General features: G+C 42.7%; 1 protein-coding gene across 2 annotated transcripts in view; it reads right to left on the bottom strand.

Moving 5' to 3' along the window:
- LOC124041437 (sphingosine-1-phosphate lyase 1-like) overlaps positions 1 to 14,596 on the bottom strand; it is a 44,480-nt gene that overhangs the window by 17,504 nt on the left and 12,380 nt on the right. Inside the window, exons 1-7 of one of the 2 annotated variants that reach the window (XM_046359015.1) lie at positions 7,904 to 7,940; positions 7,492 to 7,657; positions 6,303 to 6,370; positions 5,624 to 5,771; positions 5,134 to 5,213; positions 4,802 to 4,930; positions 4,577 to 4,665 (exon numbers count right to left, since the gene is read on the bottom strand). In XM_046359015.1, coding sequence (XP_046214971.1) covers positions 4,577 to 4,665; positions 4,802 to 4,930; positions 5,134 to 5,213; positions 5,624 to 5,771; positions 6,303 to 6,370; positions 7,492 to 7,633 — 656 coding nt within the window. In that variant the 5' untranslated portion in view covers positions 7,634 to 7,657; positions 7,904 to 7,940. Of the gene's footprint in view, positions 1 to 4,576; positions 4,666 to 4,801; positions 4,931 to 5,133; positions 5,214 to 5,623; positions 5,772 to 6,302; positions 6,371 to 7,491; positions 7,658 to 7,903; positions 7,941 to 14,596 lie in introns of those variants that run through there. The other variant, XM_046359014.1, reaches the window with a different exon arrangement.

Here is a 14,596-nt window from a genome sequence, read left to right as displayed (position 1 = left end):
ATGTGGGGCCCCAGTGTTGAGGATCAGTGTAGCGGATGTGTTGTTACCTACCCTTACCACCTGGGGAGCGGCCCATCTGAAAGCTTTGAGGGCACTATGGCGTTGAACGCTGAGCTGTAGTCAATGAATAGCATTCTCACATAGGTGTTCCTTTTGTCCAGGTGGGAAAGGAAGGTGTGGCGTGCAATGTAGATTGTATCATCTGTGGATCTGTTGGGTCGGTATGCAAATTGGAGTGGGTCTAGGGATTCTGGGATGATGGTGTTGATGTGAACCATGACCAGCCTTTCAAAGCACTTCATGGCTACAGACGTGAGTGCTACGGGTCGGTAGTCATTTAGGCAGGGACTATGGTGGTCTGCTTGAAACTTGTTGGTATTAAAGACTCGGACAGGGAGAAGTTGAAAATGTCAGTGAAGACACTTGCCAGTTGGTCAACACATGCTCACAGTACACGTCCTGGTAATCCATCTGGCCCTGTTGTCCTTTTGAATGTTGCCCTGTTTAAAGTTCTTCCTCACATCGGCTGCGTAGAGCATGATCACACAGTCGTCCGGAACAGCTGGTGCCCTCATGCATGTTACAGTGTTATTTGCCTCGAAGCGAGCATAGAAGTAGTTTAGCTCATGTAATCATTATATAAAGTGCCATTGTTTAAAGTGACTAGTGATACATTTATTACATCAAATTATTATTTATTAAAGTGGCTAGTGATTTGAGTCAGTATGTTGGCAGCAGCCACTCAATGTTAGTGATGGCTGTTTAACAGTCTGATGGCCTTGAGATAGAGACTGGAAAACAGCTTCTCAGTCCCAGCTTTGAAGTACTTGTACTGCCCTCGCCTTCTGGATGATAGTGGGGTGAACTGGCAGTGGCAGTGGCAGTGTCCTTGATAATCTTTTTGGCCTTCCTGTGACATCGAGTGATGTTGGTGCCCTGGAGGGCAGGTAGTTTGCCCCATGGTGATGCATTGTGCAGACCGCACTACCCTCTGGAGAGCCTTACGGTTGAGGGCGGAGCAGTTGCCGTGCCAGGCGGTGATACATCACGACAGGATGTTCTCGATTGTGCATCTGTAAATGTTTGTGAGGGTTTTGGTGACAAGCCAAATTTCTTCAGCCTCCTAAGATTGAAGAGGTGCTGTTGAGCCTTCTTCACAACACTGTCTGTGTGGGTGGACCATTTCAATTTGTCCGTGATGTGTACGCCGAGGAACTTAAAAACAGGGAGTACAGGAGAGGGCTGAGAACGCACCCTTGTCGGGCCCCAGTGTTGAGGATCAGCAGGGTGGAGATGTTTCCTACCCTCATCACCTGGGGGTGGTTCATCAGAAAGTCCAGGACCCAGTTGCATAGGGCGGGGTCGAGACCCAGGGTCTCGAGCTTAATGACGAGTTGAGGGTACTATGGTATTAAATGCTGAGCTGTAGTCAATAAACAGCATTCTTACATAGGTATTCCTCTTGTCCAGATGGGCTAGGGCAGTGTGATTGCGATTGCGTCGTCTGTGGACCTATTGGGGCGGTAGGAAATTGGAGTGGGTCTAGAGTATCAGGTAGGGTGGAGATGATATGATCATTGACTAGTCTCTCAATGCACTTCCTAATGACAGAAGTGAGTGCTACGGGGCGATAGATGTTTAGCTCAGTTAACTTTGATTTCTTGGGGACAGGAACAACGGTGGCCCTCTTGAAGCATGTGGGCACGGCAGACTGGGATAGGGATTGATTGAATATGTCTGTAAACACACCAGCCAGATGGTCTGTGCTTGTCCTGAGGATGCGGCTAGGGATGCCGTCTGGGCTAGCACCCTTGCGAGGGTTAACACGTTTAAATGTTTTACTCACGTTGGCCACGGTGAAGGAGAGCCCAAAGGTTTTGGTAGCGGGCCGTGTCAGTAGCACTGTATTGTCATCAAAGCGAGCAAAGGGGTTGTTGAATTTTTCTGGGAGCAAGACGTCACTGTCTGCGACAGTGCTGGTTTTCTTTTAGTAATCCGTGTTTGACTGTAGACCCTGCCACATAAGTCTCCCGTTTAAGCCGTTGAATTGCGACTACTTTGTCTCTATACTGACACTTAGCTTGTTTGATTGTCTTGCGGAGGGAATAGCTACACTGTTTGTATTTGGTCATGTTTCCGGTCGCCTTACCATGATTAAAAGCAGTGGTTCATGCTTTCAGTTTTGCAGGAATGCTGCCATGAATCCACGGTTTCTGGTTAGGGAAGGTTTTAATAGTCACCGTGGGTACAACATCACCAATGCACTTACTAATAAACTCGCTCACCGAGTCAGCATATACATCATTGTTGTTGTCTGAGGCTATCTGGAACATATCCCAGTCCACGTGATCGAAGCAATCTTGAAGCGTGGAATTAAATTGGTCGGACAATCGTTGAAAAGACCTGAGCATGGGCGTTTCCTGTTTGAGTTTCTGTCTATAGGCTGGTAAGCAACAAACTGGAGTCGTGGTCAGATGTGTCAAAAGGAGGGCGGAGAAGGATTTTGTATGCATCGCGGAAGTTCGGGTAGCAATGACCCAGAATGCTGCCAGCTCGAGTCGCGCAATCGACATGCTGATAAAATTTAGGGAGCCTTGATTTCAGATTAGTTTAGTTAAAATCCCCAGCTTCAATAAATGCAGTCTCAGGATATATGGTTTCCAGTTTACATAGAGTCCAGTGAAGTTCTTTCAGGGCCGTCGAGGTATCTGCTTGAGGGGGATATACACGGCTGTGGTTATAATCGAAGAGAATTCTCTTGGTTGATAATGCGGTCGGCCTTTCATTGTAAGGAATTCTAGGTCAGGTGAACAAAAGGACTTGAGTTTCTGTATGTTGTTATGATCACACTATGAGTTGAATCATAAGGCATACACCCCCATCATTCTTCTTACCAGAGAGTTGTTTGTTTCTGTCGGCGCGATACATGAAGAAACCGGATTGCTGTACTGACTCTGATAACATATCCTGAGTGAGCAATGTTTCTTTGAAAGAGAGAATGTTACAATCTCTGATGTCTCTCTGGAGGGCCACCCTTGCTCAAATTTCATCGACCTCGTTGTCAAGAGACTGGACATTGGCGAGTAGTATACTCAAAAGAGGTGAGTCCATCTACAGAGCCTGACCAGAAGACTGCTCCGTCTGCCCCTTCTGTGGTGCCGTTGTTTTGGGTCGCCTACTGGGATCAGATCCATTGTTCTGGGTGGTGGTCCGAACAGAGGATCCACTTCAGGAAAGTCATATTCCTGGTCGTAATGTTGGTAAGTTGACGTTGCTCTTATATCCAATAGTTATTCCTGCTGTATGTAATAATACTTAAGATTTCCTGGGGTAACAATGTAAGAAATAATACATAATACTTATTGATGAAGCAAATGACTGACGGTGTAGTCCTCAATGCCATCGGAGGAATCCCGGAACATATTCCAGTCTGTGCTAGCAAAACAGTCCTGTAGCTTAGCATCGGCTTCCTCTGACCACTTTTTTATTGATCTCATCACCGGTGCTTCCTGCTTTAATTTTTGCTTGTAAGCAGGAATCAGGAGGATAGAATTGTGGTCTGATTTGCCAAATGGAGGGCGAGGGAGAGCTTTGTATGCGTTGTGTTTGTGGAGTATAGGTGGTCCAGAGTTATTTTTCCTCTGGTTGCACATTTAACATACTGATAGAAATTTGGTAAAACTGATTTAAGTTTCCCTGCATTAAATTCCCCAGCTACTAGGAGTGCCGCCTCTCGGTGAGTGTGGTCTTGTTTGCTTATGGTGGAATACAGCTCATTCAATGCTTCCTTAGTGCCAGCCTCTGACTGTGGTGGTATGTAAAACAGCTACAAACGGTAGGTAGTGTGGTCTACAGCTTATCATGAGATACTCTACCTCAAGCAAGCAATATCTCGAGACTTCCTTAGATATTGTACACCAGCTGTTTTTTACAAAAATACATAGACCGCTGCCCCTCGTCTTACCAGACGCCCCTGTTTAATCCAGCCACTACATCATATAACCAGCCAGCTGTATGTTGATAGTGTTGTCATTCAGCCACACTCCGTGAAACATAAGATGTTACAGTTTTTAATGTCCCGTTGGTAGTTTAGTCTTCCACGCAACTCGTCAATTTTATTGTTCAAAGATTGCACGTCTGCTAGCAGAATGGAGGGAAGTGGGGTTTATTCGATCGGCTAAGAATTCTCAGAAGGCAGCCAGACCTTCGCCCCCTCTTTCTCCGCCTCCTCTTCACGCAGATTACGGAGATCGGGGCCTGTTCCCGAGGAAGCAGAGTATCCTTCGCGTCGGGCTCGTCAGAGTCGTGAAAGGAAAAAGAGGATTCTGTTAGTCCGTGGTGAGTAATCGCAGTCCTGATGTCTAGAAGTTATTTTCGGTCATAAGAGACGGACGGTAGCGGCAAGATTATTTTTTAAACTTATTTTGTACATAAAGTTAAACAACGCAAATAAATGAAAAGGAAAATATTGGCTGGGGCCAAGTAAAACGTCTGCCATCCTCTCTGGCGCCATTTTACCCATCTGGTGTGCCACGAATAAAAATAATCTGGGGCTATATTTTGACAGTGAACTTACATTTCAGGATGTTTCACACCCCGCTCATAGGCCATGTCTCTGTACGCCTTGCATGCCATCAATATGCTTTCAGTTCCTCCGGAGGTGACCTGGACAAAGCAGAAACAGCAGCAGCAATCAGTGTTCAAAATATGCTGGCACATACGTTTTGATTATTCTCTTGAGAAGAACATTTCCCAAACCCTAGGTCAGTGAGTCTTGTGGGAGTACTGAAGGTAAACTCACTGTGCCACAAGAGTTGGGCCCACCGTTGAAGAGGGTACACGCCATTCTCACAATCTCTGCCTCCATCTTCCTCACACCGGGAAAGAGGTCTGGGTGAAGTGGGTTGCTCCATGCAAAGTCTCCATATACCTAGAAACAAAAGGAGGAATATAAGAAGGGAATCACTAAGCGATGACATTTGTCATATAAACAAGGGATATTCAGACTGTAGAATGAGCTTTAAATTTTTAAAAATGTATTACTCAAAACACTACACATAGATGTTAAACTTGATTGTTCATTCAAAGAATTCAAGACAAAACAAAGACTGTTGTTTTGTGGACTAGACATACCTTCACCAAAAGTTTGGTAAGTGTCTGATCTCCCCAGTATACTGCGCCTGAAACTCGTCCTTTCTCCCAATCCACTTCATCTGCGAAGAGCAGACAACAGCAATACCTCAGGAAATGACTATTATAATTTCACAACTTTCCCTACAAATAAAACCAATGCTAAAAACACCCTGTGCAACAGGCACACTTGTCAAAATGTTTGTCAGATTTATTTTTGCCACAAGTAGCCAATACAAAAAAGGCACGTAAGGTAATTTGCTCCGTAATAAGCCATTATATTATGCCATTACATTATATTATTTCTCAACAAAAACACAGTCTAGAACATACCAGTGCATCTTACTCAGTATTTTGTTTTCTATGATATAGTCAATACCATATATATATATATATATATATGGCAGTAAGTCAATGGCCCCATAGGCTACAAAGTCAGAATGTAGAAAAATAAGCTCCAGAAACTGCTCTGGGACAACTCTCAGCCACTTACTCAGTGTTTGATACTCTCTGATCCGGTCTAGAACTTGAACTTGGCTAAGCCCTTGTTCAGGCAGCTGTTTAGTGTAGCTCATGCCCTCCTTCAGTGTGCAAAGACTGAGAGACATGTCAGCCAGGGCCTTTTTCAGCTGGTTCTGGATCTGGTGCAAAGAGACACCGAGTTAGTTACATTACACACATCACCACTCAGACAACACAAACCATTCCCAAGGAGGAGTGGCATTGAGGAGAGTGTTTAGGCTACAACACTCTGGCGTTCACAACTTATCTAAAAGTGTTCTCGGAAATATTGAAAATATATGGAAGCAATCAAAACTAGCTAGTTGTTTTGTTGTGAAAGTATAGGTGATAGCATGCCAGGAAGATCTGGGCTATCCAAATATGTTTGAGGCGAGACAGCACTCAACTTATATAATGTAAATTTAGATGTAACCATCGGATTAAAGTGTAGCCTATTAAATCCAAATAGTTCTAGTCATTCTGTAATGACCAACAGTAACCCAACATTATCACAAGTCCACGATGTAAACTGTGTCAAAGGTCTCACCCCCCTTCCCCCTCCCCGCATGCCGACACTCAAGTCATCAGTGAGTGACTCATACCACGCCAGACAAGGAAGAGTCAGAGCACATCTGTGGAATAGAGGAACACAATAACCGCTTGAAACTTACTGTCGCGCCAACAAAGGGTATTTTTCTGATGAGTCGAAAGCACTGCTTCTTGAGTCGGGATGTCAGGGCTATTAAGCGACAAAAGAAAGAGACGGATTGTGTTGAAATAAATGGTAGATGTGCAGCACAGTACAAAACCACAAGCTGAATTCGACGGGGAATTTTTACATAATAATGCAGCTACTTGGAAAGGGCAGACAATTCAAAAAAAGACCAACAGCTGGCGTACAAGCTAATACTGGAACACAGTTTCCTGACAACATTCCTGACCAATTAGATTTTGTGTACAGCAAGTTACTTGCCATCAACAACAAAAAACAAATCGTAATTTCCACTGATTTGGAATAGAAATATCATTGATCTGTAGTATTCTGGAAAATGCACAAACATCAAGTGAGAACACTAACATGTCTGAACATAGTTATGTCACTTGTAATGACTGTAAAACAGTCTCTTTGTACGTTTTCCAGCTAACTGAAGTGTGGAACAACAACAAATACAGCAACTGCAAGTTCAAACATATTTCAAATGGTTGGCCAGCGACAGAGTGCTGTAACTGATCAGCGATACACCGAAATTGTTTTGTCAGCTGATCATTGCTCACAATTATAATCAGGAAAAAGTATTCAAGTCCATACAGGGATTGAGATTAAGGGTTGCCATTATGCCCGGGGCAAGTGACCTGAGCAGTTGCCCCATTGGGCAGGTCATTTATTTTAACTGACAACAACCAAAATACAAAGAATTATAGTAGTCTGGACTCTCTGGTTCCCCCACTGTGTGTCGGTGAAAATAGCTACTAAACATTTTGGGGCAAATGATCATAATCGTCGGGCAACACAAAAATACTCAATCCCTGCCATACTTCGGTTCTAACTCTAGGTGCTTTAATGCTGACACCTACCCTGCATCTCAATTCTTTACCGTTCTACCAGTCTGCACATTGGATTGACATAAGCATGAGCCAGAGAGAGTATTACATCATATTCTTACACCAGTCCGTTCCTTTTAAATACATGAGGGGAAGTGAATAATTGCACACTCATTCAGACGGGTAAAGAATCACGAAGCAACATGTCTGATTAAAACCACACAAAAAAAAACACTTTCCATAATGTAGAACACCCATTCATCACGTTTTCCATGCATACGATACACGCAAGCTTTATTCCATAATGAGAAAACATACTTTCTTGCTGAAACAAGAAGCCTTTGACCCAGACTGCTCCTAGGGTAGATACAAGAGTAGCTCCAATGATCTGCCAGGGTTCCAGCTCCTCGCAGTTGGTGTTCACAAGCCGCTTGCCTTCCTCCAGGTAGAGCAGTAGCATCTCCTTGTACACCTCCAAGGCACTCTAGGAACATGGAGAGATGACATTGTTCATTTCCAATTGTAGCTCCGTCTGTACTGCTATGCAATGTGTAAGAATTTTCTGGGTGGGCCGTGGAGACTACATGCACATAAAAAAAACATACTCTCACTATCAACTACGTTTATTTTCAGCAAACTTAACCTGTGTAAATATTCGTATGAACATAACATTCAACAGACATGTGTCCCTGAACAAAAGGGGGGGGGGGTCAAAAACAAAAGTAACCACCAGTATCTGGTGTGGCCACCAGCTGCATTAAGTACTGCAGTGCATCTTATCCTCATGGACTGCACCAGATTTGCCCGTTCTTGCTGTGAAATGTTACCCCACTCTCCCACCATGGCACCTGCAAGTTCCTGGACATTTCTGGGGGGAATGGCCCTAGCCTACACCCTCCGATCCAACAGGTCCCAAACGTGCTCAATGAGATTGCGATCCGGGTTCTTTGCTGGCCATGGTAGAACAATGACATGCCTGCAATGACAATAAGCTCAGTCCGATGATGCTGTGACACACCGCCCCAGACCATGACGAACCCTCCACCTCCAAATCGATCCCGCTCCAGAGTACAGGCCTCGGTGTAACGCTCATTCCTTCGATAATAAACACGAATCTGACTATCACCCCTGGTGAGACAAAACCGCGACTCGTCAGAGAAGAGCAATTTTACCACAAAAGTTATTTTTGTTATATTTAACATTTTGAAACTAAATTAAGTCCACTAATGCCCAAAATGATTAACACAGCTGTTCATTTGAGAGAGATGCAAAGACAGCACAAACGTAACCTTTTTTTAGAAAAGTAAGGATGCCACCCAGTGTTCTCATTAATCATCCCATATCTTTGATAAACACAGAAATTAAAACTGATTTCCAAAATGTTGTCGTCCCATCTTGAGACTTACTTATTTGTCCTTTGCCATTTTTATTATCCATGGAACATCTGGCCCAGGCAACTTTTCAATCGAAAGAAATAAGTAGATTTTTGGCAAATTGGTGTTATCAATTCATCTCATTATTTGCAGACGATATTTTACCATATCTAGACAACTTATCTTAAATCGCTCTCAAACACATTGAAGATCATAAATTACTTTAATAACTTGAGATGAAGCTGAATTTATCTAACCAAATCAGCATTACTGACTCTCAAGACCCCAACGGAGTGCATTTCTTCTATTGGAATCCCAAACGTTTCTGATTTAAAATATCTGGTTGTAGATACAGTTGCAGTTGGAAGTTTACATACACTTCGGTTGGAATCATTCAAACTCGTTTTTTCAACCACGCCACAAATTTATTGTTAAACTATAGTTTTGGCAAGTCAGGTAGGACATCTACTTTGTGCATAACAAGTACTTTTCCAACAATTGTTTACAGACAGATTATTTCACTGTATCACATTCCAGTGGGTCAGAAGTTTACATACACTAAGTTGACTGTGCCTTTAAACAGCTTGGAAAATTCTAGAAAATGATGTCATGGCTTTAGAAGCTTCTGATAGGCTTATTGACATCATTTGAGTCAATTGGAGGTGTACTTGTGGATGTATTTCAACGCCTACCTTCAAATTCAGTGCCTCTTTGCTTGACATCATGGGAAAATCAAAAGAAATCAGCCAAGAAAAACAAATCTGTAGACCTCCACAAGTCTGGTTCATACTTGGGAGCACGGTACCACGTTCATCTGTACAAACAATTATACTTGCATACTAACACCATGGGACCACGCAGCCGTCATACCGCTCAGGAAGGAGATGTGTTCGGTCTCCTAGAGATGAATGTACTGTGGTGCGAAAAGTGCAAATCAATCCCAGAACAACAGCAAAGGACCTTGTGAAGATGCTGGAGGAAACAGGTACAAAAGTATCTAATATCCACAGTAAAACAAGTCCTATAGCAACATAACCTGAAAGGCCGCTCAGCAAGGAAGAAGCCACTGCTCCAAGACCGCCAATAAAAAAGCCAGACTACGGTTTGCAACTGCACATTGGGACAAAGATCGTACTTTTTGGAGAAATGTCCTCTGGTCTGATGACACAAAGGTAGAACTGTTTGGCCAAAATGACCATCGTTATGTTTCGGGGGGAAAGGGGAATGCTTGCAAGCCAAAGAACACCATCCCAACTGTGAAGCACGGGGCTGGAAGTATCATGTTGTGGGGGTGCTTTGCTGCAGGAGGGACTAGTGCACTTCACAAAATAGATGGCATCATGAGGTTGGAAAATTATGTGGATATATTGAAGCAACATCAAGACATCAGTCAGGAAGTTAAAGCGTGGTTGCAAATGGGTCTTCCAAATGGTCAATGACCCCAAGCATACTTACAAAGTTGTGGCAAAATGGCTTAAGGACAACAAAGTCAAGGTATTGGAGAGGCCATTACAAAGCCCTAACCTCAATCCTATAGAATATTTGTGGGCAGACCTGAAAAAGCGTGTGCGAGCAAGGAGGCCTACAAACCTGACTCAGTTACACCAGCTCTGTCAGGAGGAATTCACCCAACTTATTGTGGGAAGCTTGTGGAAGGCTACCCGAAACATTTGACCCAAGTTAAACAATTTAAAGGCAATGCTTCCAAATACTAATTGAGTGTATGTAAACTTCTGACCCACTGGGACTGTGATGAAAGAAATAAAAGCTGAACTAAATCACTACTATTATTCTACCATTTCACATTCTCAAAATAAAGTAGCGATCCTAACTGACCTAAAACAGGGAATATTTATTAGGATTAAATGTCAGGAATTGTGAAAACTGAGTTTAAATGTAGTTGGCTAAGGTGTATGTAAACTTCTGACTTCAACTGTATATTGTACCTGTAACCCCCCCCCCCCCATCAAATAGAGAACAAAAATAAATATACTGCACAAAAAATATAAAACGTGTTGGTCCCATGTTTCACGAGCTGAAATAAATAATAAAGAATCCCAGAAATGTTCCATATGGACAACAGTTTATTTCTCAAATTTTGTGCAACAATAATTTGTTTGGGTTGGCAGGTAGCCTAGTTGTTAGTGTGTTGGGCCAGTAACCGAAAGGTTGCCAGATCGAATCCCCGAGCTGACAAGGTAAAAATCTATTGTTCTGCCCCTGAACAACGCACTGTTCCTAGGCCGTCATTGTAATTAGGAATGTGTTCCGGCTTGCCTAGTTAAATCGAATAAAAAATAATTACATCCCTGTTAGTGAGCATTCCTCCTTTGCCAAGATGATCCATCCACCTGACAGGTGTGGCATATCAAGAAGCTGATTCAACAGCGTGTAAAATGTGCAGATGTCTCAAGTTGAGGGAGCGTGCAATTGGCATGTTGACTGCAGGAAGGTCCACCAGATCTGTTGACAGATAATTAAATGTTCATTTCTCTACCATAAGGCGCCTCCAAAGTAATTTGGAGGTCAGGGCCCTGTGTAGGCCATCCAGCTTCCCCACTTGTGGGATCATCTGAGGAGGGAGGGGAGGGAGGGGAGGGGAGGGAGGGGAGGCAGGGAAGGGAAGGCAAGGAGGGAGGGGAGGCAAGGAGGGAGGGAGCTGAGGAGTATTTCTGTCTGTAATAAAGCCCTTTTGAAGGGAAAAACTCCCCAGTGGGTTGGCCCGGCTGCCAAGTGGTTGGGCCTATGCCCTCCAAGGCCCACCAATGGCTGCACCCCTGCCTGTACCCCTGCCCAGTCATATGAAATCCTTAGATTAGGGCCTAATTAATGCATTTCAATTGACTGATTTCCAAAAAAATGAACTCAGTAAAATCTTTGAAAATGTTGCATTAACATTTTTGTTCAGTACACAATTTGGTCACAAAAACAAGTAATTTTTATGTGCATCACTCACAGCCTTTTATCCACAAAAAAATAAATGGAAACATCTCTGGTGGGAAAATGTGCATAATGTTTCAAAATGGACTTTAGAATATTCACATAAAACTATTTTGCCAGTTGGATGGAAACCTAGCTACAGACACTGACTGTCACCACATATCACCGTCATTTAATCATGTCCCCAATAGCAGATTTACATCCTGTGCACAAGATCGAAATGACCATCCCTTAAAACACACAAGTCACAATGCAATTCACTCATAATCAATTGACATCACACTTTCCATCGTACACAGTTCAACACACCATCAGTCAACTTTAATCTTTGCGAAAGTAGAAATACAATACCCAACAAGTACCAATACGTCTACTAATGACAAGTACTTACACCAGAAGACTCGCGCTACGGTTCAATTTATTTCGCTCTGTAGACACGCAGTTGCGGACATTACATTAGAGAGAAAGTGATTTGGGTAATCTGCTACTTCAAAATCCAACTAGTCTTTAGAGTGACAGGTAGCCCTGGTCGCAGTTGTAAATGAGAACTTGTTCTCAACTGGCCTATCTGTTTAAATAAAAAGGTGAAATAAATGTTTGTTTTTTAAAATCCCACAACCAGGTGAGGTGGAGGAATAGGAGTCAGCTGACTACACTCTGCCCGTCATCCATTAGACATAACATTTGTAGCCAATGGAGGAGAGAAACCTCAGACACTTTTCCCTCCCCAAACAAATTAACTTGGTGTTCATTTGAGTGCAGAGGAAGTGCAATAACATGCAGGTGTTCATTATCAATCAACTCAAATACTATCTGATAGACGTATCACTAACGTATTCCAAATACATTCAGTAAGGAATACACTATCAGGTGTGGAATATAGGAAAAACTGCTCATACCGTATCTGCATTTGACAAATTAAGCCTATTCCCAAATCAGTGGCTATAGTAAATAATTCATTAATTTCACGAGTGCGGTAAAATGTGTTTATCTAGATCACTACTTTTTATTTTTTTATTTTTTTTACAACACTGCGTTTCTGCTTGATAACAATAAAGGTAGTATCCATGAAGGTCTCCCTCCTATAATCAGATAGGAAAAAGATTAAGGTCCACAAGACAGTAACTTGAATAACCACTATTCCTAACCACTGAATCGAACATCGCTTAAAGCCTTGGGGGAAATATAATAGGTACTGGTGATGCAGTACAATGACATCATGCAAACTAACCATGCTCAACGCAGAGTATGTGTTTGCAACGCAAACACTTTTAGTTACTTCATGAGAAATGTGGGCTTTAATTGACGACTGACTACTTGCTTAAATGGAATCACGTCAATCCAGGTCTAGTAAAAGTCGCAGCAAAAAAAACAAAAAAAACAGTATGACATTTAAAAAAATGGTTTACGTAATAAAGACTACTGACAGTAGTTTTACAGGCAGGGGCCTAGCCTATGGTAATGACAAACCCAAATTCTACAATGGATGAACCTGAATGAAAGCTTTGCCTTTCAATCACAAGAATACACCCACTGACGACAGTTAGGTTTAATCTCCGACATGTTTGCGAAATAGCGCAGAGTTGGGAGAAACATACTATGTGACCGGCAGCGGCCATGTATCAGATGGGCAGCTAATGTTTATGCATTATCATAGGATTAGGTTTCATTCTCCATCTAAAATGGTGAGAGAAAAAAAACCGAACGTTTTGTCAGGACTTTTTAAATATGTATGCAAAAGCTGTAGTTCCCTTTTGAGTTCTTCTGTGCTTTCTGTAGCACAGACTGCAGCGCTGAGCATCCAGTGCCACATTTAATTTTTTTATATGCCATAAACTGGAGAGATTAAATGGTGTTATCTTGAAAGTCCTGGTGCAACAGATATAAACACTTTTGCCACGTACGTGCTCTTTGTTACCCGACACATTTCTTTCTGACATTTTTAAAATAACATACGTTTGTCCGTCACGAAACTTTTTTTTCGTGGCCGTCTTCGCATTAGGAGAAATAATGCAGTGCCCTAGCCCGGTCTGAAGCCCACGCTTATTTTGTTCTCTCTATTGTTGTGTAAACGCCCATGCATCCGTTTTCCCAGGCCAACACTATTCTGTAAGGAGACCTTTGTTGTCTCCAAGGGGAGGTCGTATTTCTCATGGAAATGTACTGGGTGTGAGGAGGCCACTGCTATGAGAGACATCAAGGAGAAAACAGTGTGATAATAAACATTAGTATCAACACTGGCTTGGCAAACACATTTTATGAATTCTTAGAGTTCTAAAGTCTGTGTTTTATGGAAAATAAAATTCAAATACTTCAAATAATGAAGTCAAATACCATGATCTAAGCTTCAACTGTCAACACTGAGTTCATTTGTGACGCTGCCTTCATTGCGCACATAGACCTACCGTGGATTCAATTCCGGCACATGCCCTTCTGGCATAAATAACTCAAAATCGGGGGATTGACATCATTTAGTTACACATTTAAAATATGGACAGTGGAGGGATATTTGACCCAGATCTGGATAGGAAATTACTATACCAGAAACTTAATTTTAAAGACAGTTGCATTTAATGCATAAAATACATAGAAAACAAATTAAATAATAACAGTAGGCTACGCCAACATTAGTTTCCATTCATACAAAAGGGTTGGGTAAATTCCCATAGTTGGTATATGACGAAAGGCACAATAACCCCCCCCCCCCAGGAGACTGAAAAGCTCTCAGGAGACTGAAAAGATTTGGCATGGGTCCCCAGATCCAAAAAAAAGTCATACAGCTGCACCATCGAGAACATCCTGACCGGTTGCATCCACCGCCTGGTATGGCAACTGCTCGGCATCTGATCTTAAGGCGCTACAGAGGGTAGTGTATACGGCCCAGTACATCACTGGGGCCAAGCTTCCTGCCATCCAGGACCTATATAATAGGCGGTGTCAGAGGAAAGCCCATAAAATTGTCAGAGACTCCAGTCACCCAAGTCATAGACTGTTTTCTCTGTTACCGCCAGGGCAAGCGGTACTGGAGTGCCAAGTCTAGGAACAAAAGGCTCCTAAACAGCTTCTACTCCCAAGCCATAAGACTGCTGAACAATTAATCAAATGGACAC

This window comes from Oncorhynchus gorbuscha, linkage group LG08 (genome assembly GCF_021184085.1).
Source record: "Oncorhynchus gorbuscha isolate QuinsamMale2020 ecotype Even-year linkage group LG08, OgorEven_v1.0, whole genome shotgun sequence".
Taxonomy (NCBI): domain Eukaryota; kingdom Metazoa; phylum Chordata; class Actinopteri; order Salmoniformes; family Salmonidae; genus Oncorhynchus; species Oncorhynchus gorbuscha.
This window is presented reverse-complemented; position numbering and strand designations above follow the sequence as displayed.